Raw genomic sequence first — 27,967 nt, 5'->3', positions numbered from 1 at the left:
ACAGTTCAGTCTAGCCATGTTGGGAACGTGACAAAGCGCCCAGTGGTTGGCAGGGGTGGTAGGACTTCAGCTGACTGTTAACTTTCCTTCACATGTTGTTTTAGTCCTCACAATAAGCATGTGTTGTTTATATAACCCCATGCATTGTTTATATAACCTGGAAAAGACAAAGCTATTCTCTCGGGGGGTGGGGGAGGAATTAAGCTTCTTTTACTGAAGGGAGTTGTAAAAATTGGAGGCTCACTATTAAGAGCAGGGTGCCATATACACGCAGGTGAGCATCACAGCTTTTTCCTGAGCGGCAAAACAAAGACGTGCATGTTTTCATTCTTCTGCCACGTACATGTCCACACTGGCCGCAGGAGCCCAGAGGAAGGCTGACGTACACCAGGCGAGCAGCTTCTCAGGCACTATGTCTTCCGTGCGGAAACGCAACCTGCAGGTTTCATCAGCCAACTGACAGCAGCATCGGAGCTGGGTTCTTAGGGGTTCTCTTCCCACAGACGCTGGGTCCCTTTTTGTAGGGAGCACATTATAACACTGTGTAGTAGGCCAAGATTTGGACTTAGCTCTCTGGAACTAGGGATGATGGGTGGCCTTAAAGGGTGCTGACAGCAGTGAGTTTCAGACTGTTTTCCGAACGTGGCGCCTGCGTCCACTGACCCACCACCTTGCCCTGGGTCTGCCTGAGGTTCTACCACTGTTCGAGGTTAAGGGTAACCTCACCCCTCTACCTCCCTCTTGAAGGGACATCAGGAGGCAACTGAGTAACGGTAGTGTTAGAGAGATGAGCTTCAATCTGCAGGTCTTTAGAGAAGGCAAGCCTTGAAATGAACCTTTGGTAACCAAGTATTTGCAATTCCATCTGAATGTCACCACACTGTGGTTAAAAAATTGTCTCCAAAATGGTATGCATGTAACACAGCCCATTACCATACGGGTGTGGGAAACAATATGAGAACTAGCTCGGGATATTGTTACCTCGTTTAAAGGCTAGTGTTTGTTTTATAACTATCATTATATGTGTAACCTTACAAGTATCCATAAAATGAACACGCATGCTAAAACACTTCTTACTGACTGAGGTACTTAATCCAAAACCATTTTTGAGATCATCAACTTAAAAGATGGAGGGTGAAACTCACTCTGTTTATTTAAATACAAACCTCAGGAGAAAGAAATTAGTATTCAGAGTTTTCTGAGATGAAAGAGAAGAGAGGTTAAGAAATTGAAAGGCCCAATGCTTTTCCAATTAATTAGTGAAACATACACTAAAGATTACTGCAGTAGCTAGAAAAATGTAGAAAGAGAAAGCAAACAGGGAGACAATACATGGATGAGATGAGAACACTCATCCATCCATCCCTGCACAGTCCCACAGACAGGTGGTCAGGATACAACTTTCCAGAAGAATTCAGACAAAAAAAACGTAGCAGATGGACAGCCTCTTGGCATTGTGATGTGGCTTTTTAGCTTTTGCTCTTTTTCATTTAAAAAAGGCAAGCAGTTCTATAGCTGAGCCTACAATACTTAGGAAAATGAAAGCCACACGTGAGGCAGGAATTAATTATACAGAAGCCACAGCTTCAGGATACAAAAGTCAGTGGGCACCTGAGGACTACGCCTGGCTAAAAGCAGCGAGTCTTTACCAAGCAGAGGCTTCTTGAGGCCATGGAGTATTAAGCCAGACCTCTTCCCAGGGAATAGTACTACACATCGCCTAAATCCACACTGTCCTGTGAGGGTCACTGGGGAACACAGCCATAGGCAGTGTAATGACTTAAACTGTGTCTGAACCCTCAGGCCCAGGATATAAGTTTCTGTAATTTTCTAAACCAGAATTATGAAGAATAGAATCTGCAGTCATTGATGAGAAAAAAAATTAGTGGCCATAATGGATGAACCTTGAAGACCTTACACTAAGTGAAACACACCAATCACAAAAAGATACATACTGTATGATCCTAGTTATGAAGGAATATGAGTACTCAAATTAATAGAAATAGCAGTGGTTGCAAGGGGCTGGGGTAGAAGAGAGCAGGGAGTTTCAGTTTGGGAAGATGGAAAAGTTCAGGACATGGGTGGTTATGACAACTGTACAACAGTGAATGTACTCAATACCACTGAACTACACATTTAGAAATGGCTAAATTTTATGTGATGCGTATCTTACCACAATAAAGAAAACAGAAAATACTGAAGTTAAATTTAAAAAGTCTAAGAAGTCAATAGAAGTCAATACTGGAAAACAACTCAATTTTAAAAAATATACATATATTTTTTAAATCAAGAGATAAGTACAGTACAGCTCCAAGCTCATGGTCTAGATTGACAATCATATGAATCTGTAAAAGGATACCAGTGTTAAGAATGCTGTCGGACAGAACACCATTCACTCCAAGCCCAGCTCTTTCAGATTTCCCAGTATGGGTTAGCTTCGTCTAGCTCTGTCATTCATAGTAGACAAACGCAAAGTCCCAGAAACCTGTTCTATTTGGGAAGGTTTTCTTTTGTTCTAGGCTTCGGTGGTTAATATGCTTGACAAACTTTAGAGTCTCTCTGTCTCTGTAGACCAATGCCAGAGAATTGTTTTCTGGATTCACCGTTAGCAGCTGAAACAGGCAAATACAGTGACACATCAGAACACAAGAATTCATTTCAACTCATCAACGATTCACCAGGGAACAGGTGGCTTCCGTGTCAAGAACTTAACCTTGGGACAAGTCCTTTGGGAGATCCTTCACTAGAGGAAGAGCCTTTGGGTGGCTGGCAAGACGTTTTCCAATGACCCTATTCCAGCACATGCTCAGAAGGGTTTTACTTCATGTACTGTTATCTTACTAAACTGAAAGATTTGTGGGAATGCACCACCTGGCCCTTAACTAGGCATTTCTCAGTAAGGTCAAATAAATGTTTTCTTATTATTACTTTTTTGACAGGCAGAGTGGACAGTGAGAGAGAGAGACAGAGAAAAAGGTCTTCCTTTGCCGTTGGTTCACCCCACAATGGCTGCTGTGGCTGGTGCACTGCGGCCGGCGCACCTCGCTGATCTGAAGGCAGGAGCCAGGTGCTTCTCCTGGTCTCCCATGTGGGTGCAGGGCCCAAGGATTTGGGCCATCCTCTACTGCACTCCTGGGCCACAGCAGAGCGCTGGACTGGAAGAGGAGCGACCGGGACAGAATCCAGCGCCCCAACTGGGACTAGAACCCGGGGTGCTGGCACTGCAGGCGGAGGATTAGCCTATTAAGCCACGGCGCCGGCCTATTTTTTTAAAATTTTTTTGACAGGCAGAGTTAAACAGTGAGAGAGAGAGACAGAGAAAGGTCTTCCTTCCGTTGGTTCACCCCCCAAATGGCCACCACAGCTGGCGTTGCACCGATCTGAAGCCAGGAGCCAGGTGTTTCCTCCTGGTCTCCCATGCGGGTGCAGGGCCCAAGGACCTGGGCCATCCTCCACTACCTTCCCGGGCCACAGCAGAGAGCTGGACTGGAAGAGGAGCAACCCGGACAGAACCAGCGCCCCAACTGGGACTAGAACCCAGGGTGCCGGCACTGTAGGTGGAGGATTAGCCTAGTGAGCCGCAGCGCTGGCCTCAAATAAATGTTTAGTGAGTTATCCTTTAACACTTTAACCCAGACTGAATGTTTCCTGCTATAAATTAGAACCACTGCTAGCAGACCAATATGGATTGATGAGCTACAGACACTGGCAGATGATTATGAAAATTGGGTCTCTGAAGATTGAAAAGAACTTAGAATGAGAATTTGTTATGAAAACCAACTGACCTCTTCGTCTTCACCTTTGGCAATGTAGGAGGTAAAGCCACCAAACTCTGGCTCCCAGCCTTACAAGGGGAGAACAGACAGCATTCAGTAAACTTTCATTACAAGACTTACATCATCACGTAACTCACCAATCCCATGGGTTTTAAAAGTGAGCCATCTGGGAGTTCAGCACTCACCAATCTGATTTGTGAACATGAACTACCATGGAGCTTATTATGGGCTTCCTTCCTCCTAAATACTTAATTTCCTAAGACAGCTATACTAGAATGCAAGCTTATTCAATCAACTTTGAACAAGAAAGTTAAGCGAGAATTAAATGTATTCCAAAAGGACAAACACATGAAAGCAGCAGTTCTAGGGGGAGGACTTGAGGGAAATAATGGTAGGGCCCGCCCCCTTTTCTTAGTCACAGATAAATTCTTGGAGTTGGAAGACAAATTCATGACCTCTGCCTTGAAAAATCCCTTCCAACTTCGAAATCCCTGTGACCTGAGACCCTGGCCAATGCAAATTACTTCTAAATTAATTCAGCTTGAGGGGGTCACCCAGAAGACTGCCCCTCTTAAGGAAATGAATCACTGCTTTCCTTTTTCTCTTACCTTCACAGCCGCAGTAGAGAAGCAAGTCCAGCGCAAATTCAGTCTGGCTGTTGTCATGGATTAAAGTGTAGTGACCAGTATTCCAATGCCTCAGTTCTCCTTGGCATGTGGGAACACTTGATTCTAAGGAAAAACAACAGAAAGGTCAGAAAAAAATGTATTTTTCAATTTATTTATTTATTTGAAAGGCTGAGTGACAAGAGAGAGAGACAGACAGAGACAGAGAGCTTCCATCTGCTGGTTCACTCTGCAAATGGCTGCATCAGCCAAGTCTGGGCCAAGCTGAAGCCAAGAAAGAACTCCAGCCTGGTCTCCCATGTGGGTAGCAGGGGTACAAGTACTTGGGCCATCATCTGCTGCTTTCCCAAACATATTAGCAGAAAGCTGGACTGGAAGTGGAGTAGCTGGTACTCAAATTGGCACTCTGGTATAAGATACTGGTGTTGCAGGGGCAGCATCTTAACCCTTTGCACCACAGTGCCAACCCCGGGCCAGAAAAACTTTTTTTTTTTTCCCTTCAAGATTTATTTATTTATTTGAAGGCAGTTGTAGAGAGAGAGGGAGAGATCTTCCATCATTGGCACAACTCCCCAAATGGCCACATTGGCCAGGACTAGGCCAGGCTGAAACCTAGAGCTTCATCAGGCTCTACCAATGTGGGTGCAGGGGCCCAAGGACTTGGGTCCTCTTCTGCTGCTTTCCCAGGCACATTAGCAGGGAGTGGGATTGGAAGTGGAGCAGCCAGGACTTGAACTGGTGCCCAAATGGAATGCCAGCACTGTAGGCAGCAGCTTAACCCGATGCACCACAGTGCCAGCCCCAGAAAATCTAAATAACCTTGATACAACTGCTAGATCGCAAAGGAATGGCAATTAGGAATGATGGGAAACCACTGCCATAAATTGTCAGCTGACTTGCTGCTCCATCAATTTCGCCTTATAAGGGATGGTCAGAAATTATCAGGCCTGACAATTTTGTTGGAAAATGTCTGAATTTCTATAATTTTTCTATAATAAATTTCAAACAGTAGATATTTATCTGCCAAAAAATATAAAACAAATAAATTAAAAGCTGAATTTATAAATCTAATCTTAGGGTCGGAAAGAGACATCTTAGCATTTCACTACCCCTATGAAAGACAAGGATGGACCTGACAACTAAAAACTGGCTGAACAAGATTCATAAGCAAACCACTGCAACATGTAGGGCAGAAGGTAAGTATGTGTACACACAACATTTTCAACAGTAGATAAGAAAATGAGAAAACACCCGAAAGAAAAATATGCACAGGTCACGACAGGTAATTCATTAAAGAAAATCAAAGGACCAATATACAGGGGAAAATGTACAACCATGTACCTTAATCAATGAGACAAATGCTACTTTCACCTACAGAATAAGTAAACTAAGAAAATAAAATAAGTAGTTTGCCAGGAAGAAGGAAAACATCATGTACTGGGGGCTGGCACTGTGGCGTAAGTTAAAACTCTGCCTGCAGCACCAGCATCCCACATGGGCGCTGGGTCAAGTTCCAGCTGCTCCATTACTGATTCAGCTCCCTGCTTATGGCCTGGAAAAGCAGTGGAGGATGGGCAAGTGCTTGGGCCCCAGCACCCATGTGGGAGACCTGGAAGAAGCTCCTGGCTCCTGGTTTCCGATCAACCCATCTCCAGCTGTTGTGGCCATTTGGGGAGTGAACCAGCTGATAAAAGACCTCTCTGTCTCTCTTTCTCTATTAAAACTCTGTCTTTCAAGTAAATATGTAAGTAAAGCTTTAAAAAAAATCATTTTTTTTTAAAGGAGTGTTGGTTTGTTAGGTTTTGCTCTTTCTTTTTATTAACCTTAAAGATCAAACTAAGACAATGAGTAATACAGATCTGTCTAAAAGATATAAATACTAATAGTGATAATTTGAATCATTCAGCCCTCAAAACGACTCCTTATCAGGTTGCGCTTGATTGGAGGTAAATGTACTTATGCCCAAGGCTGGAATATTTTATTCTGCCTTTGGCTGCAAATTATACTTTTGTGGCTGGAAAAAATGTTCTTCAATGGCGTCGACTAGTTCATTTAATTATTTCTTCAACTGCTCTGGGTCACTGTTTCCAGGAGGGGCGCACAGCTCTGCGTAGTACTTGATTTTGGGTTCTGTCCCTCTGGTCCGCATGGTGGCCACGCCTCCATTAGCAAAGGTAAAGGTGATCATTTGGCTGCTTTTGCTGGTTGGAAGGATGGCTTTTTTATCAGATTGGCTATCATCATAGCCAGTCGTAAGGTCCCTAATGGACCCCAAAAGCTATATCTAAAAAATACCAGTTTTTTGGGAAGGCAATTTAGTAATTGCCTTCAAATTCTGAGCAGTCTTTGACGTAGCACTTGTACTTCTAAGAAGCTAGTCCAAGGAACGAAGATAGTGAGAAACTGCGAACAATGTAAATGCCTTACACAGACAGGGCTGGTTAAGGTCATTTTTGAAATACCTAGTAGTCATTAAACATTATACTACAGGCTTACAAAAACTTTTCTCTGTAAAATATATTCTTAGAGCTTCTAGAAGAGCAATGTTGGAAAGTAGATAAACACATAAAACAGTTTTGATTGGGTAAGGAAAGTGCATTGTGAGAGGGTTGTGCAGAGCTGTTACACTGCTATAAAGGAAGTAAAATGACAAGATTATGAAATACTAAGTGGATAAAAGGTTACAGAACAATATATGTTGGCTGGCGCCACAGCTCAATAGGCTAATCCTCTGCCTGTGGCGCCGGCACACCGGGTTCTAGTCCTGGACGGGGTGCCAGGTTCTGTCCCGGTTGCCCCTTTTCCAGGCCAGCTCTCTGCTGTGGCCAGGGAGTGCAGTGGAGGATGGCCCAAGTGCTTGGGCCCTGCATCCGCATGGAAGACCAGGAGAAGCACCTGGCTCCTGGCTTCGGATCAGCACGGTACGCCGGCCGCGGCGGCCATTGGAGGGTGAACCAACGGCAAAGGAAGACCTTTCTCTCTGTCTCTCTCTCTCTCTCACTGTCCACTCTGCCTGTCAAAAAAAAAAAAAGTTTAAAAATCTCATTAAAATTGGCTGGTGCCGCGGCTCAATAGGCTAATCCTCCGCCTGTGGCACCGGCACCCCGGGTTCTAGTCCCAGTTGGGGCACTGGATTCTGTCCTGGTTGCCCCTCTTCCAGTCCAGCTCTCTGCTGTGGCCCAGGAGTGCAGTGGAGGATGGCCTAAGTCCTTGGGTCCTGCACCCACATGGGAGACCAGGAGGAAGCACCTGGCTCCTGGTTTTGGACCAGCGTGGTGCGCTGGCTGCAGCGCGCTGGCCATAGTGGCCATTAGAGGGGTGAACCAATGGAAAGGAAGACCTTTCTCTCTGTCTCTCTCTCACTGTCTAACTCTGCCTGTCAAGAAAAAAAAAAAAATCTCATTAAAAATGTGACACAGAGATATGTGTATACTACATAGCAAAAAGATCAAGGGATTACAAATGCTAAAGGTAGCTACCTGTGGGGAATTATTATTTTCCTTGTAGTTACTGAAATTGATGTTATTTTTATTAATTAAAATCAACCTTAAAACGGCCAGGTTATAGCGCATCTGGTTATCTCACTAGACGTATCGTAGCTACAACAACATTTAACACTAATATTATATGCTTAGCCATTTTATAGTTTTTATTAAACTGAAAAATCTTTATAGTGTTCTTCAAGATAGTAAACTTTGTAAACTGTGATCTTTTTCATGCAATTTTGTTTTCTTCACTCTGTTTTGGCCTAGGGTCTTACATTCAATGGATGCTCACTAACAAGCAAGGCAGTTTTTGGTATCCACATAGGTTTTTTTTCCCAAGTTGCAAGTTCCCATAAAATAAAAAACCAAAAAGGAAAAGATGTGGACAGATACAAGTTTTTTAAGTCCTTGATCTTTTAAAAGCCTACTGGTCTTCACTCTAATTCCATTTAGGGTCTAGGCACAGATGCCATTATCAATTATCAAGGAAAACTAATCTATCAAAGAAAGGCTGACCTGTGTATCGAACGGCATAGACAAAGTGTTGGATATTCCTAGTCTATTCCCAAGAATGAGTTGTGTTGCATCTGGTCAGCATCTTACAGCGCTGGCTTCGTTTCCACAGGAATCTACCCCTTGTCCTTGGTCTGCTACTCCACAGGCTCCTTCTCCAGGACCTCAAGTGGAAGCAGAGGACGGCGAAACTGAGGAGAGGAGCAGGTGACAGGGTCTTCCCATGAATCCTTCCTGTCACTCAGATCTCAGCTGAAATGACAGCTCCTCAGAGAGGTTTTTCCAGATCATCCATCCGCTCAGCCATGCCTTTTTACACAACTTTATTTCAATGTTCTGTATGGCACTTAGCGTCATCTGACGTTTTCTTGTTGTTCATGTATACTCCGAACCCCTGTCCTCTCCTGCCCTTGTGTTTTGTTCTCCAGCTTAGTCTAACAGTAGTCACTCAAGAACCATTTGTTCAATGAACATGTCACTCGCCGGTGAGTGGTTAAGGAGGAATCCTAACAACAGCATACCTTTCTCTGCTTCCTTGTCCTCTGACTGTGATTCTATTTGGCCATCGCTCTGCTGGCTGTTGTGGCTGATGGCTGCCTCATTCTCAGGCTCAGAGGAGCTCTGGCTGGTCCCTTCTTCCGAGTTATTTGCAACAGAGGCTGCTTCCCCCTCCTTTTTGTCGTCAGTCTCATCTTCCTCTGAAGGGGCCAAGAAGTGAAGCTTCAGGCCTGTGAAGTTGGAGAGCAGCAAGAACATTGCCTCGGAGCGAAATAACTCCATGCAGAGCTTCAGGATATCAGGAAGTGTACTTTCATCAGCTTTCTCATAAAACCTGAAAGCAAGCAATGCTGACTTGTTCATCAAAGCCATAAATTACTCATGGATACAAGCTGATCATGAGGGGCTGGCATTGTGCTGCAGTGGGTTGACCTGCTACAACTACGCCAGCATCCAATATGAGCACCAGTTCAAGTATTGGCCGCTGCATTTCTGACCCAGCCACCTCCTAATGTACCTGGGAAAGCAGTGGAAGATGGCCTGAGTGCCTGAGCCTCTGCCATCTACATGGGAGACCTAGGTGGAGTTCCAGGTTCCGGGCTTTAGCCTGACCCAGCCGTTGCTGTTTTAGCCATTTGGGGAGTGAACCAGTGGATGGAAGATGTCTCTTCTCTCTCTGTAACTCTGCCTTTCAAGTAAGTAAAATAAATCTTAAAAAAAAAAAAAAAAAAAAAAAAAAGAAAGCTGATCATAGTTTTGTATCTGTCTTGTGAAATTTTGTCATACCTTTCAAAAGCACAAGTTATTACAATAGTGAGATTTTGTTAGGGCCTGCTACTGGATGTCCTTGGGAACAAAACCTCATTAGGGCAAATGTCCTTTTACTGGAGATGAATCTTGGAGACAAAAAGGTATTGAACACAGAAGCGAATGTCTTGGACGATAGGTTCTACCTTTTGTTAGGAGGACCTCGGCTGCTCCATTTCACATCTTCTTTCTCCAAGGCCTCACAGACCTTTGCAAATTTCTCAGGCTGGACAATGGGAAGATAAAGAAGTAATTAGTGAATCTTAAGATCCCATACTGGTTTGGCAGATGTCAGCAGCCTGGTAGAGCATCAGTCTGGCTGACCCCTAAAAGGTCCAGTTGATTGTCATCCTTTTCACACGAGATCCCCTGCTCCTGCTGTTGTGAAGCCAGGGCAAAGACTAGGTAAATCAGCTTGCTTTAGCTAAGAGACCTAAGGGCCAGTTTGGTTCACTCCCTTAAGTAATACTACATCTCATGTCAAAACGCTAAACCTTCAAGTTCCTGTATTTACAAAATAGTCATAATTCTTTATAACTAAACTGTATTGGAGTTCATGTCATTATAATAAAAATTTTTGTGTAGCAATACAGGTTCTTAGGAGTGGGCATTTAGCCTAGCAGTACCACAGAATTGTGGTTTTGATTCCTGATTTCAGCTGTTGACTCCAGCTTCCTGCTTACACAGCCCCTGGAGGCAGCGGTGATGCCGCAATGATATTGCTCTTCCCACTCTTGTGGGACACTTGAGTTGTTTTTGATCCTGGCTGTTGTGGACATTTGTGGAGTGAGCCAATGGATGGGAATTCTATTTATCACTCTCTGCTTCTCAAATAAATACAGTAAAATAAAAATAGATTCTTAGGTTCAGCTTGATCCTTCATTTACTAAGCATTCTAAACCCAAGAAGTCACTACAAGAAGCTGGTGAATGTATTGAAATACTCCACAAGAGGCTTTACATTTATGTATTCCATGTAGTTTCATGTAGTTTCCTAAGGAGTCCTGTCAGCTGCAAATAAGTGAAAAAGGAAGGTTCCCATACCATGGAGGAAACTCAGTTAAACAGTGTTAAACAAGCTTATTGACTACATTTGTCAACTTCTATAATATGCTAATATCAGCTACAAACATTCCAAGACAGTGAGATAATATGTAGATTTCTCAACCTTTTTTCATGGAGGAACAGCTCTTGAGATCATGATTACCTGGGACCCAAGGTCAACTGATTCACCCTATCAGCATGTGTCACTTCATTTGGCCCCCAGAACAACTCTGCAAGGAAGGCAAGGAAGGTCTGATCGTATAATTAGATTCAGTGATTTGCTCAGGTTAGTAAGACCACAGACAGGACATGGATAGAGATTGTCTGACTTCTGATTTCCTTCCATGATAACAAGTTATCTCATCATTGTCAAATATTCATTAATAGTCTATTATTAAAAGCAATAATGGGGCAAGGTTAGTGGCAAAGTGGCATCCCATTTGGAGTGCTGGTTTGAGTTCTGGCTATTCTTCTGATCCAGTTTCCTTCTCATGCATCCTGGGAGGCAGCAGATAATAACTCACGTCCTTGGACCCTTGGCACCCAAGTGGGAGACCCAGATGAAGTTGCAAGCTTCTGGCTTTGGTCTGGCCTACCCTAGCTGTTAGGAATTGCGCTGGTAGATACAAGGTCTCTATTATTCTGCCTTTTAAATAAACATTAAAAGAAAAACAGTAGTAAGGAGTGGGTATTTGGTGCAATGGTTAAGGTGCTGCTTGGTTTGCCCACACCCCACATTAGAGTGCTGGGTTTGAGTCCTGGCTCCTCCACTTCTAATCCACCTTCCTGATAATACATGCCCTGAGAGGCAGCAGATGATGGCTCAAGTCTGGGTTCCTGCTACCCATGTGAGAGACTCAGAGTGAGTTCTGGGTCCCTGGCTTCGGTCTGGCCTGGACTTGACTATTTGAGGGCATTTGGGGAATAAACCACCAGATGGAAGATTTCTATCTTTGTGTTATTCAAATAAAATCAAGACAAATTAATAAAAATATTTTTAAGTATGGGCTAGCACTATCGCATAGAAGGTTAAGCCTCCACCTGCAGTGTTGGCAGCACATATGGGTGCTGGTTTGAATCCCGGTTGCTCCACTTCTGATCCAGTGCCCTGCTGATGAACCTGGGAAAGCAGTGGAAGAGGGCCTGAGGACTTGAGGTCCTGTATCCACGTGGGAGACCCAGAAGAAGCTCCTGGCTCCTGGCTTCAGCCTGGGTCATTGCAGCCCTCCTTCCCTCTCTCTCTGCCTTTCAAATAAATAAATCTTAAAAAAAAATTTTAAGTAATAATAAGCACTACATTTATCAAATGAATAGAAAGGTAACTATACATAACTCCCTTTTAGGGTGGAAGCTTCTGTGTGTGTGTGTGTGTGTGTACAGGTACTGGCGAGACTCTAAAGACTAATGGAATACCCAAGGGACTTTTACCTCACTAATCATACAAATGATAACCAGAGTTAGCTATTATCATTTCTATATTTTCAAAACAAAAGCTTTTGATGATGCCTCTTCACCCATTCAGGAAGCGAGACCGCCAAACAAGATGTACAGGAAATGCTGCCCTACCTTAAGAAACTCCTTCAGGAGAATTTCAGAACTTTCTTCAAACTCTTCTTGAATTTGAGCTTGGTAGTCCATGTCCAGATAAGTAGGATTGATCCAATCATACAAAATTTCATGCTTACAAAGAATCAGATTTAAAAGATGCATTAACAATTCCTATAGCTTTTGTTCTTACATCATTTCACATTAATAAGATACGTGCAAGTCTTCACTTTATAAGTTTTTCCTATCAAACATAAAGTACTGGAAAACTGCCTGGGAAAAACACTATCAAGTCTATCAAAATCTATCCATGGCAAGTGGAAGGGGCAAGCTCAAAGTCCAGTTTCATTATTGGGAACAGCTAACTTTTAAACTGAGAAAAATGAATGATATGCTACGGCTCCTAAGATAAAGAATCCAAACAATTTTCCTTACATCTTGTGGGATGTGAGGGTTCCGAGGAATGATGGGTTCAAAGTAGGTGGGAGGCCTGGTTAACGAAGGACCATGAAACCAGCCACTTATAGATAAACGCGACTTTTCTTCAGAGAGGACTTCAGCCACCTGAAAGGACAAGGCCAGCAGGAAGGTCAGCAACATGGAATGAGGTTGCCAACCAATGCACACAATTTTCAGGATCCTCCAGGCTGGGTGTGGAAACAAGCCCCACAAGAAACTACCACATCTGGATTATGGGTGTCTCAAAACCACGATCTTTAGTACTCCATACATTTGTGGCTTATAATCTTTACCTGGTGAAAGGATACTGGAGACACTTCAAAGAAAACCAGTTTGTTCCACGAAGGGACAAGAGACTTGACAATCTGCTTCGGCTGAAAGTGTTCTGCACCAGGAGAGAACACATCCGTAAATGTGGTTCATTGTCATTAACCACTTGCAGGTTGCTCATTCACTCTTGACAATTCTCAAATTTCTGAGGGTACCAAGATGTACTCTTCAGACCCTACGAAACCACCCTCTTCCATCTCTTTCATGCATACTTGCTTTTCTGCTAGGTGGTATCAGTTCTATATCATCCGTCTATTATTGATGAGGGCCAGAGTGAGTGCTCAAAGTTTCCTGGAGATAACTTTTGGTGTCAGTCATTAAACAAAATCCTGACTTCTTGTCAAACAGACTGGTCCTGGTAGATGCTTAGTTACAGGTACCTTTGTAATGTGTTCTGCCTTTCCATGCTCAGCACTCAGAAGCAGGATCCTACCTCAAACTGATTTTAATTTATCACTGGGTAAGGACTATGTTAAGCACAACTTAACAAGGTGGCTGGTTGTCTAACTGACATTATTCCTCCTAAGGCAGCCACTATTACAAATAGCTTTCACTTCCTCAGAGGAGTACAGATATTATATAGGAGCATGGTGATATTAAATCAACCTGGTTTTAATTCAGAAGTGGCCACTGGGGGTGACGAGCATGACTGTCTTACCATCAGTGTTGTACAGGTCCAGGGTGCCCCCTAAGCTCCTGTCCCAAAGAGGTACGAGGTACAGAATGAAGGCGATCCGGCGTCCTTCCAGCTCATCATCATGGCATAATAGGGCATCTGCAATGGTTTAATGTACACCTTAGACCCCTGCACAGACAACAGCAGCTGCCATCTGATTCTGCATTTATTATTAATTCATCTGATAGTCACGTTAAATGTCATGTTAAAATGACACTTCTTTTTCCTTTTCTAAGTGAAAAAATAAAATTCAATAAAGAAAATCCTAAAAACATAGAAAACACAAATATAAATAGCAGCTACTAACAATATTTTTGCATGTAGTATTTTTCCTATATATGTGAATTTGCTTTGTAAAAAAATGGCATCCTACAGTGGCTCAGTGGTTGTTTGTGGCCTGTTTTGTTTAATTACACAGCAAGTGTCTTTCCATATCAACATACACACTTGACAGCATTTAAAATATAAAACAATTTTATTTAGGGGAGGGTGAGAGAGGGAGAGAGACAGACAGAGCATGCACTCCTATCCACTAATTCACTCCCCAAATGCCAACAATGGATGGGTCTGGGCAAGTGCTAGGAGCACAATCTAGGTCTCCCACATGGGTGGCACTGCTGCCTCCTAGGGACTATACTGGCAGGAAGTTGAAGTCAGGAGCCAGAGCCAGGAATCAAACCTAGGAACTTTGAAGTGGAATGCAGGCATCTTAACTGCTGGGCTAAATGTTTGCTCCCTTAACATCACTTTAAATAGCTGTACAGCTATTCTACTGTATAGATTATGAATTTATCTCCTTCCCTTATCTAATCAATTTCCTATTTGTTAACTGGTTCTTTTTCTTGGGTATTATAAAGAACATTTTAATGAATATTATGTATATAGATATTTTTATACTTGTTCCTATTAATTTTTTTACTTAATCTTCTAGAAGCCATTAGGTAGGGCTGAGCATGGTAGCCATCCATGTAAGGTGAAAGCAGAGGGGAAGGCTACAGTGAACTGAGACCACTTAGACAGGGAGGGGTTCCCCCTCCCCCAAATAAATATATATAGAGGATGATGTAGTCAGCTTTTTTCACTGTTGAAGAAGGGAATTACAAATATAGAAAAGGAGAAGTCTATCATGAACTCTGCGGTAGTCAACTGGAACTGAAGGAATCAGTGTGAATCTAGTTTGTCGGACCCTCGCCAGCGAGGGTCCAACGTAGTCACGACATGGTCACTGTTCATCGGTTCTCAAGGAACTTTTACTTGTGGGGGCAAAAGGAAAGTGGGGAGAGGAGAAAAGAAGAGGAGGGGCCGCGGCGGCGCGCGCCTGCCCCAGATCCCAATGTCCCTTTATGTTGATATCGTCCAATCAGATGAAAGGGCGCGTATAGCCTCAAGTCGAAAGTTCATCTGTTTCACCTGGTTCCTCCTAGTTGTTTATGCAGAGTCCATTCTGTTTCATCTGTTTCACCTGGCTGTTTTCGTAGGCCTTGTGGTCGACCGACTGCTGCAAACTATGCAGATGAGGAGGTTCTCACAGGTGGCCGGCCTGCGGTTCCCCACACTAGTTTCCTATATCTATATAGATATAGAGGTTTACAAATATATATAAGTGTAAATATGTGTATGTATCCACATGTGCATGTAAATGCATATATATGTTTGCTACCTCTTTTCACTGCAAGGATATGGGAGCAGTGACCCCCTAAGAGCAAAAGCAGCTATAGTCCAGATAATGACTTTTAAAAAATTTTATCTGAATTTTATTTATATGAAAGGCAAAGTGACAGAGAGAATGGAAGAGAGAGAGGAACTCCATGCCAAGTATTTGAGCCAGCATCCACTGCTTTCCCAGGTGCATTAGCAGGGAGCTAGACTAGAAGCAGAGTAGCTGGGACTTGAACTGGCAGTCTGACATAGGATGCTGGTGTTGCAAGCAGTGGGTTAGCTCCCCAATCTCATTTTTAAGTATCATTTATTTTCCACTAAAAAGAATCAGGATCCTTTGAAAAATGGCCAACTCCAGGTCATTAGAGAACCTAAACATGGAAAACACAATATAAACTTGGTATATCTTTCTTTACAAAAAAACAAAAAATGAAAGAATGATGGGGACATAACAAAAGCACACACAAATCAGAGGGGGTTTTCCTTGATTAAATTGGCAACAATATAAATATCGATATAGTGGTAATACCTAATAGCCATTTCATAAATAGTAATCCAAAATTAATACAAATATAAATAAAGGAATGAATGTATAATGGGTAGAAGGAAAGATTTTCTTAGTGGAATAGTGGAATGACAACTATAAAATATCATTTGGCAATCTTCATAGTTATAATTTAGCCAGTGACGTCACTGGATGCTAAAACAAATGAATCAAAATTTGGTGAGAAATGGACATTTACATAAAGTATCTCCCCCCAAAATACATAATAACTGATGGAGAAAATGAACAGTGTAAAAACTGATGTCAGCCAACCCCTTAATCAAGTGATCAAAGTTAATATCACTAATAATGGACACAGAGAACGCCTGTACCACCTAAGAGGATGCAATGAAAAGAACACAGCATTGGGACCGGAGTTGTGGTGCATCCCATAACACTGGTTCAAGTCCCAGCTGTTCCACTTCAGATCCAGCTCCCTGCTAAGGAACCTGGGAAAGCAGCAGAAGATGGCCCAAGTACTTGGGTCCCTGCACCCACGTGGGAGACCTGGATAAATCTCTGGGCTCCTGGCTTCAGCTCTGGCCACTGCAGAGTAAATCAGTAGATGGAAGATCTTTCTCTCTCTCTGTCACTCTGCCTTTCAAATAAATAAATCTTAGGAAGAAAGGAAGGAAAGAAAAGAATACAGCATTACTTCTGTAATTATTCCTGCAGAGAACTGCATATCTTGAATCTAACAATGAGGAAACACCAGACAAACCCAGCCTGAGGCAGATTACACAGTATCTGTAAGTCCTTCAGAAGCAGCAAGATCATGAAAGGCTGGGAAAGAATGAGGAACTGCTACAGACTGAGAGGCCTCCTAAGTAATAATAAATAAATGTAATGTTCTGGGTCCTTTTGCTTTTATAAAGGACTAAATAATGAAATTGGAATGGGGCTTGTGGATGCGATGGGAGTAACACATCAATGCTAGTTTCCTGACGTTGATGGTTTGTAACTATCATGTGGGAGAATGTCCTTGTGACAGGAATTACTCAAGTACTCAGGGATCACAGAACAGCACGACAGCAACTTAATCTCAAGTAAAAGAGGAAGAAAATTACTTGGACTCTCATGACACTTTTCTGTAATCTGAAATTACTTTAAATTAAAAGAAAAAATATAGTTGAATAACATATATAACAACTTTTCCATATGTATCACCAAGATACCCTTTAAAATCAAAAACATACTTTCCCTTCTAAGTGAAAAATGATACTTGTTTTCAAAATGCCATTTATGCACTGCAAAAGAGAACTGGAAGGATGTCACCCACACCTGTGACAAAGGACGCCGATGAAGAGAAAAGAGGGGCAGGGAGGTAAAGGGGCTGATGACAGCTCACACTGTGTGCTTCTCCAATGTTTGACTTTTCTCCTTTAGGAATGTTGTCACTTACTACTTTCAAAATAAAAGATTTGGAAAAATAGCATTGAGAACCATGATTCCCAAGAAAAGGACTTCCTAAGAAAAGGAAGTCAAAGACGAGAGTTTCTAATATCACCCCTGAATTTCTTGATATTATATCGAAAGCTGGTATGTAGGTATACTATGAGCAGCTTGTCAACAGTTCTCATCACGTTCTCAAAGAGAGCCTTCCAACATGTTGGGTATCTTTTGTACGTCTATATAAGGCAGATCCTTATTAGGGAAATCCTATGCTACATGGGGACATTCAGGCTAGTATTTTGGTACCATCTTTCCATCGGTGTTAGCGAAGCCTTTAAGTCTTACAGAGCCTTATGTTCCTTACCAGTGAATTCATATTTAGCACAGGACATGTCAATAGTTGGTTCCAGATCAATCTTAGAAATGTCAGAAAGCCAGGCTCGGAAATCTTCAAACAGAAGTTTCCTAGAAACATAAACGGAAGATAATTTGTTACCCTGCAGCGTGGGCTCTATTTGGATCTATGCCATAGAAGTTCTTTCCTGGAGGACACACTTTATTCAAGAGATTCGGCCATTCTCAGATTTCATTCTAGAGATCCTGACAGATGTTATCAGTTTAAACTTGGATAGTTTAAGATTGGTGGTCCCAGATAAATAAATGTAAATATCTACCTACTATAGCACAATTTTGCTTAATATTTCCTTTTCTCAGTACTTTCTCCCCTTAAACTTAAGGTATGCCCTATGCCCCAGCAGTTTGATCTCTGTTCTAACAATTTACCATATCAGTGTTCCATTCCAAATTACTAATGTTTATATATGCATTTCAGCACTAAAATGGAAAGCTCAACTGTTTTCCTTTGCACAGTTCACTTTCAACAAAGAGTAGTTCCTTCCCACACTGACTGATCCTTTGCCATGAGAACAAACTGCTCCTATAAAAGCCTGCACAGCATTCAAGAGAAACACACAGGGAGACCTGTCTGTGGAGTGTCGGGGCAGCGCTGTTAATCCTTGGGTGATCTGCACATTGTTTCAGCTTAGCCACCTGGAGCAACCTTGTGCCAGGCTTCACCCTTCACCTGTATTCTCCTTATCTATTCCCAGAAATGTCCTTTCTCAATTAATTGGCAGTCTTCTATTCAGCATACCCTGCCTCTAAAGAATGTTTGGGACTAATCTGAAATTACTTTAAATGACTAATCATGTTCTAAAAACAGTAATCTTCAACCTGTAAGAAACTTGTCCCTCCCATCCCCCTTACATAGAGACTGCCTTTTTGGCTCCAGCTGATGTATGCTCACTGTGTAATGATGCATGAACATTAACTGTCATGGAATATAGAAATTCTGAGGAGAATTTGATGACTTCTGGTCACTTCCCAAGTCATTCAAAGTTGTTGGACTTGTGTCTCCCAGGCCCAGGTCACTCATATTCTTCCCTGAGTAAACCTTCTGTTAATGTTTGCATAGAGCCTGTTTCTCTTGGTTGACAAGACACCAGATGGGTATTCTACAGTTTAATTCAGTTCTGACACTAGCTTCCAGGGCTAGCACAGGTTAGGAGCTCAGTCCCACAGGGTTGCCCCTCCAACTTCTGACACCAATCACAAGTGCAGGCTGACTTATGTTTTCACTGGACTGGCTATAAATCAGAGGTTCCCACAAACCCTGCCTCTGATGTGATCATCTGCTAGACAGTTTACTTAGTAGATTATAACACAAGGATACAATTCGGGGATATTCACATGTAAAACATGCTTCAAGCAAAGTAATGGAAAAGGCCCATGTTCATGCCACTTGCACTACCTTCTGGTACTTAGTACTTAGCGATTGTTATGGAGGCTTTAATACACAGACATGATGGATTAAACTATTGGCCACTGGTGATTAATTTAACCAGCCATCAGCACCTCTTCCCAGGTAGAGGTGGAGGTTGCAGTGGTTTGGACTGAAGTTCTAGCCATCTAGCTAGCCATGGCTGGCTCCCCAAACAACCAGCACCTCCCTCATTCTTTGGGCTTTGCAAAATTCACCTCATGAATAGAAGCACAGTGTTATTACAAGGGATTTGTTTATGAATAACAAAAGATGCTCCATTCACCTTCATTGATTTCACTTGGGAAAATGCAGTGGTTTCAGAAGCTGTGTCAGGAAGGGAGACTAAGACCAAATACATTTATTTCTTATAAATCACAATATCATGAGCACTCATACTAGCACTACTATTTAATGAACAGCTGGGTGGCACTGTTATAGAAGATTTCAATTACTTTATATTGCAGTAGCAGTAAACTAACTGCACAAGAGTAAGATCTTTCACAGACATTCTGATGCTAACAGGACAGCGATAAAAGTGAACAATTAATTCCATTTAACAGCTTAACTGGCTTTCTGTAGCAATCTCTGTAATACAGTTCATAACTCACACTTAGCCAATCAACCATGAGAAGATTGTTAACTATGATGAATTAAAAACATTTTACAATATTTATATTAGTTCAAATTATGCACATGAATCTACTTAATATTTTATAAATCATCCTAGAGCCAAGCCTCTGTAAAATGCCTTTGATGTAGAGCTAGCTATCATCAGGTCCTGGTCTCTCTCAGTCTAGTTCCTGTAAAGTTTCCTCGTCCTGCTTTTATGATTGGAAATCAACCTCTCACTGAAACGAGGGCATGGTACGGGGTGGCCCTCCAGGCACCTGAACACAAGACTCATGAGGTCACTGATCTCCCCGATGGACAACATCCTGACGTTCAGTCTTGTCTTGAGGGGTTCCTTTTCCAGGAACTCCAGGTCCTGAGCAAGTAGTGACTACCATCTGGCTGACTGGGCCTACTGTCACCAATAAAATTCCCCAAAGGACATGACCAACCAGGGACCTGGACATGAACGGAGCGCACCCGTCAATCCTAACTTCGGTCTGTAGCTTTGCTGCTCACTCCTTGAGGAGTCTTGCAATAATGCAGTCACTGCCCAGCTCCTTGCTCTGAGCTTTGTTCCCCAGGGCGGTTGTTCACTCCTCTCTCCTACTACCCCAGTGTAATTGGCTTACTGTGCCCTGGGCTGGTGAATCCAGTTTGAAGGTTCTACAGCAATTCCTCCAACCAACTCTGAGTGTGTTGTATGACAATCCTAGGGCAAAGCACCTAATTGTAATACCCAAACATTTGGAAAAGGGATGCTCATCTTGTGTATAATTATACACAACACTGTAACAATCCCATATGGAATGTTTGAGCATATCCTCAAGTACTTTATCAGAACTCTATAAGAAGATATGCATAGTTTTAAGGATTTTCAAAACCATCTAAGAAAGACTGCAGTAGTATATAAGTGATTTCAAAAGTTTATGAAAAACTTATGCATAGATTTCAAAAAAGTTTTTGCATATAAATAAACTTATCTTTGAATACCAGTTATCCATGAACTTTCTGAAGTACTCTTGAGGTATCTACATTCTGTCAACATGGAGTTTTCATTTTTAATATTGGCTAATCCACCATGTAAAAGTGGTATCTCCATTAAAAAAAAAGTATTGCCGCTGTTAATCTGTGTTTGCTTGATTACTAACAAAGTTGAATATTTTACCACTGAGAACTTCGGCCTTGGAAGCAGACTTGGCTTTGAATCTTAGCTCCCTTAATTTTAGTTAGGTGAAAGAGATTATTTACTGAGTCTGTTTCTTCCTCTACAAAATGGGATAATAATGTTAACAAAGTTTACAGGACATAATATTTAAAGAATTTCCTGGGGGCTGGCACTGTGGCATAGTAGGTTAATCCTCCACCTGCAGTGCCAGCATCCCATATGGGCGCTGGTTCTAGTTCAAGCTGCTCTTCTTCCAATCCAGCTCTCTGCTATGGCCTGGGAAAGCAGTAGAAGATGGCCCAAGTGCTTGGGCCCCTGCACTTGCATGGGAGACTGGGAAGAAGCTCCTGGCTTTAGATCGGTGCAGCTCTGGCTGTTGCAGCCATTGGGGAGTGAACCAACGGAAGGGAGACCTTTTTCTCTGTCTCTCCCTCTCACTGTCTGTAACTCTACCTCTCAAATAAATAAAATAAATCTCTTTAAAAAAAATAAAGAACTTCCTTCTCAGCCTGGCACTTATTAGGCACCCAACAAATATGATAACTTTACCTTAAAGCAGAAATATGAGGCTCTCTTCTCTTCTTCAAATCGTCAGACTTGACCATGAAAAAAGAAAAAGAGAATTTCTTTTATGGAGAAAAAGAGAGTAGTTTAGTGAGTGTTGTGGCAACATAGCGTTGTGGTTAGGAGTCTAGACTCTAAGGTCAGGTGGCCGAGGCTTGATACAGGGCTCTTCCATCTGGAAGCTCTGTGTCTTGGGCAAGTTACTTGGCCTCTCTGTGCCTTATTCATTCTACAAAGACTCAAGTAGTTATTACAGAGAAGTTTATGTTTGCTTTCAGAAATAGACAATGAACTGAAAACAGATTAGCAGCATATAGCAGGTGATTAGCACGTAGGAAAAAAGTCACCAGAAGGGGGACAGGGAGTGTTTACAGTGGGGAGGAGTCTGCAATTTTGTAAGTAGGGTGGCCAGAGTGGGCTTCAGAGAGGTGGTGTGAAGATCTGAAGGAGGCTGGGAAGTGTGCCAGGAGACTACCTGGGCAAAGGGTATTCCAGGCCCTCAGCATGAAACATGCCTGGCCTACTCAAGATACCACAGGGAGACTGAGTAGCAGAGAGAGTGAGCGGGTGGGAGCAGCAGAAAATGAGGCCAGAGGTAATGGGGGCTACGGCCATTTTAAGTATGTTGGCTTGTACTCAAAGAAATGAGGAATCATTGGAAATTTTGAGTAAAGGTGAAATATGATTCACTTACATATTTTTATTGAGAAAAAATGCATATAATAGAATATTTACCATTTTAGCCATTTGAAAGTGTGTAATTCAGTGGATTTTGGTATAGATAATGTTGGGCAACCATCAACACTATCTAATTTTAGAACGTTTTATCACCCCCAAAAGAAACACTGCACCCTTAGGCAGTTACTCCCTATTCTCTACTCCCCCAACTTCTGGAAGCCACTGATCTACTTCCTGTCTTTAAAGATGTAGTTGCCTAGTCTAGAACAGTACTTATAAATGCAATCATACAACATGTATTCTCTGGTGTCTAGGTTCTCTCTCTTTTTTTTTTTTAAGATTTATTTATTTATTTGAAAGACTTACGGAGAGAGATCTTCTATCTGCTGGTTCACTACCCAGATGGCTACAATGGCCAGGGTTGGGCCAACCTAGAGTCAGGAGCCTTATCCTGTCTCCCACATGACTGACAGGGGCACAAACATTTGGGCCATCCTCTGCTGCTTTCCCAGGTGATTAGCAGGGAGCTGGATCAGAAGTGAAGGAGCTAGGACATGAATCAGCACTCATATGGGATGCTGGCATCACAGACAGTGGCTTTACCCACTATGCCACAATGCCAGCCCCCATTCTTTATTATTTTTAATCACTTTTTATTATTTTGGCTTTTACTGACTTCACAGAAGTATTTTTATCTGCTATATTTCATTAAGTAAAAACCACTCTGATGTCTCAATTTTAGTAACCAGAGTTGCATATGGTCCTAAATCAATAAGAAGCCTAGTGTTATCCAAGTCAGTATAATTCAAAGGCAGATAACTATTTTTAATTAGCATATGCAACTTTACAATGGATGAAAGTTTAATTTTTTTCTTTCCTCCTCTCTAATTCTTTCAAATAAGTAAATAAGTCTAAAAAAAGGGGCCAGTGTTGAGGCACAGGGAGTAAAGCTACTGCCCACAATACCGGCAGCCTATATGGGTATTGGTTTGTGTCTCTGCTGTTTCACTTCTGATCTAGCTCCCTGCTAATGGCTGGGAAAAGGAGTAGAAGATGGCCCAAGTGTTTGGGCCCTTGCCACCCATATGGGAGATCTGGAAGAAGCTCCTGGCTTTGGCCTGGCTCAGCCCTGGCTGTTGGGGCCATCTGGCGAATGAACCAGCAAACAGAAGATCTCTTTCTCTGTAACTCTTTCAAATAAATAAATGAATCTTGGGGCTAGTGCTGTGGCATAGAAGGTTAAGCCTTCGCCTCAGTGCCAGCAATCCACACAGGCATCGGTTTGAGTCCCAGATGCTCTACTTCCAATTCAACTTCCTGCTAATGCACCTGGGAAAGCAGCAGAAGATGGCATAAGTATTTGGCCTGACACCAAGGTGGGAGACTTGGGAGAAGCTCCTGGCTTCAACCTGGCCTAGCCCAGGCCTTTACGGCCATTTAGGGAATGAGCCAGCAGATGGGAGATCTCTCTGTATCTCTGACTTTCAAATATGTAAATAAATTAAAGAAAAATAAATGACGCTTTAAGAAATTTTTTGTTAGATTTTCTGAATTATCAAAATTCATACCATTCATGTACTTAATCTGGTTAATTCAATCACATACACACTGGGGCAGGGTTGCCATCCACCGACCAGACTATTAGCTCTGGTGTAACAGAACAAAACAAAGAGAAATTTGTTAAATACTCTCTCATCCCAGGTGAAATCGAAAGGAAAATGCAAAGAAAGCAATATGACTTTTTCATTTTTATTTTACTTTTTGGAATCTTAAGTGCTTATGTCCTTGAGGTTTTTTTTTTTTTTAAGATTTATCTGAAGCCAGGAGCTTCTTCTGGGTCTCCCATGTGGGTGCAGGATGGCCCAAGTCCTTGGGCCCCCCTCTGCCGCTTTCCCAGGCACATTAGCAGGGAGCTGGATCAGAAGTGGAGCAGCTAGGACTTGAACTGGTGCCCATATGGGATGTTGGCACTGCAGGCCTGGGCTTTAAACCAACTGTGCCACAGAGCCAGCCCCATCCTTGAGGTTTTCTAAGGGCTTTCCAAGAGTGATGTATTCCCACAGCAGACTCATAGAATGGCAGATGTCCTAAACAGCATTTTGGCCTCAGAATCAGCCCTTAAGGCATTTGGATCTGGCGGAAGAGCGCATGAGAGTATTGTAGGCATGGAAAGCCAAGACACCATGGAAAAGAAAAAAAAAAGAAGACCTAAATGAAAGATCTCTGCGAGTGAGATCCCAGTGGGAAGAACGGGGCCATCAAAGATGGAGGTACCTTTCTCTGAAGGGAGGAGAGAACTTCCACTTTGACTATGACCCTATCAGAATAAGATCAAAGTCGGCGAACTCTAAAGGCTTCCATAGCCTTGGCAACTCATGACTAGAGCCTAGGGAGATTACTGACGCCATAAACAAGAGTGTCAAATTGTTAAGTCAGCAACAGGAGTCACTGTGTACTTACATCTCATGTGGGATCTGTCCTTAATGTGTTGTCTAATGTGAAGTGATGCTATAACTAGTACTGAAACAGTATTTTTACACTTTGTGTTTCTGTGTGGGTGCAAACTGATGAAATCTTTACTAAGTATATGCAGAATCGATCTTCTGTATATAAAGATAATTGGAAATGAAAAAAAAAAAAAAAGCCTGGTGTTAAATTGGAAATGGCATAGAAAATTAATTAATATTTAAAAAATATCATGTAGGATCTCTGCCTTTAATGTGCTGTCACTGTTATTTAATGCTATAACTAGTACTCCAACAGTATTTTTTCACTTTGTGTTGCTATGTGGGGGCAAACTGTTGATATCTTTACTTAATATTTACTGAACTGATCTTCTGTATATAAAGAGAATTGAAAATGAATCTTGATGTGAATGGAAGGGAAGAGGGAGAAGGAAAGGGGAGGGTTGCGGGTGGGAGGGAAGTTATGGGAGGGGAGGAAGCCAATGTAATTCATAAGCTGTACTTTGGAAATTTATTTTCATTAAATAAAAGTTTTTAATAAAAAAAAATTGAAAAAAAAAAGTGATGTATTCCATGGGCTTTAAAATATACCCCTCAACTGGGGAAACCAATGATCTATATTTCTATATCGAGAACCTGCCATGCAGTAAAATCAGCCTTCATCTTGAAAGACTTTTCTGCCCAATTAAAATTTTCCACTAAAAAACAAACAAACAAACAAAAAGAACGGATTTAATGGTGCAGACATATTGCAATGCAGAACCTACTAGAATCCAAACCACCTAAAACACAGACAGGAACTCAAGTTTTAAATGGCTGGTGTTGACACTGTGGCATAGTGGGTTAAGCTGCTGCTTGCATGCTGGCATCCCATATCAGAATGCTGATTTGAGCCCCAGTGGCTCCACTTGTGAACCAGTTCCCTGCTAATGCACCCAGGAGAGCAGTGGATGATGGCCCAAGTGCTTAGGCCCTGCTACCTATGTGGGAGACCCAGAGTTCCTGGCTGTTGCAGCTATTTGTGAGGTGAACTGACAGATGGAAGATCTCCCTCTTTCTCTGATGCTCTGCCTTTTAAAGAAATAAGAAACCTTTAACATTTTAAAAAAGATTGTTATCTCTCAACGTATGCCTCTGTTCACCATACTACTCACCAAAATGCACTTTACCCCCTTGTTTATAATGTACTTATTCATTAGCTTAATCTATTTCTTGACTATTTCTGTCATATCACTATCAACCTTATTATTTTAGAATTTAAAGTCTTACAGGAAAGAATTGTCAGTCTCCCATACAATAATTACAGCAATTAGCACATAATTGATACTTGGTAAACTTCTTTTAAATGAAGAATGTTTTTAACAATGCCAACATGAGGACCTTCTAAGGCAAACTCAGTCTAAAACGTACATAAGTCTTTTATAGATAATAAGTTTCTGAGGGAGAGCAAAAATTTAAGTTCAACACAAAAATACCTGTTGGAACTTATATAAATCATTATACTTCTCGTGGAAGTCCAAGTTCAAAAGTTCCTTCTGAAGCCTTTCCAAGAAGTCTTGGCTTTGGATGAAGTTTGGGATCACACAGTGAAGAAAGGGGTCCACGTCCATGACAATGGCTTCTGTTGGAAGGAAAACACCATATATGGCTTTTTTAACACAGTAGAGGGAATACAAAAGACGATGGTCATGAAGTTTTGGGAACCTAATACCTAAATTCTAAGAGTTAGAGGAAGAATCGTTAAGCTCAGCTCTTCTTTATCCATTCAATGCTATTTTTAAAAAAGATAATATGGTTAAAAATACTTGTCCTTAAGATAAGTACAGGTGAGGTCAGCCAACCAAGGATTTTGTCCTTTTTCTGAGTTTCTGAATTGATGTATGTTAGATTTTTAATTCATTTCCCCCAGTATTAAAATAACAGTAGTTAATAAGAGTAGCAACACCGGCTGGCAGTGTCTCTTCAGCCCTGCTTTATTTTTCCTCCAGTTATTGTCAAAGGAAGTTCGTACATAGGAGTCCTCCCTCCCACCCCCGACCAGGTAAGGCATAACCTCCTCTGGTTCCTTAATTTCTATGCCAGCATTTTACCCACTGCCTCTGACAGGCTGGACTGTGAACAGCCGCTTAACCACCACCACTCAGCTACTACAAGCCAGACCCACGTGGTTTATCTCATTTAACCTCAGCAACTCAGTAGGCGTTATCCCTATACCCATTTTCCAGACGAGGAAACAGACGCCTGAGCGTTCGGAGCTCGCACAAAACACTCAGCTGTCACCATCCAGTGCAGCCAGGGCACCCCACTCGCCTCTTCAAAGCACTTAACCAGGAAAACAGAAACCACGGCCCGCTCTCGCAGGGAGCGCGTGACACAGTCAGCAGGGTTCTCTGCTGCAAGGCGACGTCTGAAGCTGAGGCTGGAATCTTCCTTCCCGTGTAGTTTCCCAGGTCAGGCAGCCAACCGCGTTAAAACGGGCGAGCGCAGGCGCCTGCTCTCTCGGCGGCCCCCCACAAATGCCCTGGCTAGAACCCCAAGGCGCCGCCGCGCTCACCCTGGCCACCCGAGCAGGTGTTGGAATGTTTACCGAAGAAGTGCCTGGGCTTACTAACCCCGTTCGGCATCTCTCCGAGCCCCTTTTACATAAGAAGGAATTCAAGTTTAAAAAAGTTGAACCCCTCATCGCCGACTCGCAGGCCCTCTACTTTCCCAATCTCTCCGGCCTACGTTTCCTCCTCTTCTCGCGTTTCTAAATCCAAACTGAATTTAGAATGAAAAGGAGTGGCAGCCGAGGGAGTTGGGTCGGAGGCGGCCAAAGTTCTCCCGGTTCCTCGTGGCCCCGGCTGCCCAGGGCTCTGCTTCAGACCCCCGCTCGGCGCCTCAGCCGTCATAGCCCCCAGTTACCGTGACTGAACGGCGCCCTGCGACTCCAGGCTTCAGCCACCTGCTTTTTCAAGGTTTCCTCCGTGACAGCTTCCGAAAACTCCGCCATCACCTCCTTCTTTCCCTTTTTCCCCACGCGGCCCGGGCCGGGCTCAGCAGGCCGTTTCCCATTCATCTCCTAACAAGATACAGTCTCACGCCACACTGACCAAGCACCTACTTCCCCACGGCGACTACAATTCCCAGAATGCCTCAGTTCTCGTGTTCTCCAGAGCTACCCATCGGGAAGTACCCAAGCTAAAGGAGGCGGAACCTATGCCTGACTTACCAATGGGAGTGCTGTATATTGCGGCCATCTCACTAGCGATTGGCCCAGTAGCGCTTGGCCTGGCAGGCCACCGCCTCTCAACTTCCTGCCGCCAGAG

General features: G+C 42.7%; 1 protein-coding gene across 1 annotated transcript; it reads right to left on the bottom strand.

The window, feature by feature from the left end:
• Positions 1-593: 593 nt before the first annotated feature.
• On the bottom strand, positions 594-27,782 carry OGFOD1 (2-oxoglutarate and iron dependent oxygenase domain containing 1). Its single transcript, XM_062176655.1, has 13 exons — positions 27,564-27,782; positions 26,135-26,280; positions 21,502-21,548; positions 17,718-17,818; positions 13,741-13,857; positions 13,046-13,137; positions 12,729-12,857; positions 12,315-12,428; positions 9,852-9,931; positions 8,922-9,232; positions 4,385-4,507; positions 3,786-3,844; positions 594-2,612 (listed from the first exon to the last, which is right to left on the bottom strand). The coding sequence occupies exons 1-13, from the start codon at positions 27,715-27,717 to the stop codon at positions 2,451-2,453; spliced, it is 1,635 nt and encodes a 544-aa protein (XP_062032639.1). The 5' UTR covers positions 27,718-27,782; the 3' UTR covers positions 594-2,450.
• Positions 27,783-27,967: the final 185 nt, after the last annotated feature.

This window comes from Lepus europaeus, chromosome 19 (assembly GCF_033115175.1).
Source record: "Lepus europaeus isolate LE1 chromosome 19, mLepTim1.pri, whole genome shotgun sequence".
Taxonomy (NCBI): Eukaryota; Metazoa; Chordata; class Mammalia; order Lagomorpha; family Leporidae; genus Lepus; species Lepus europaeus.
This window is presented reverse-complemented; position numbering and strand designations above follow the sequence as displayed.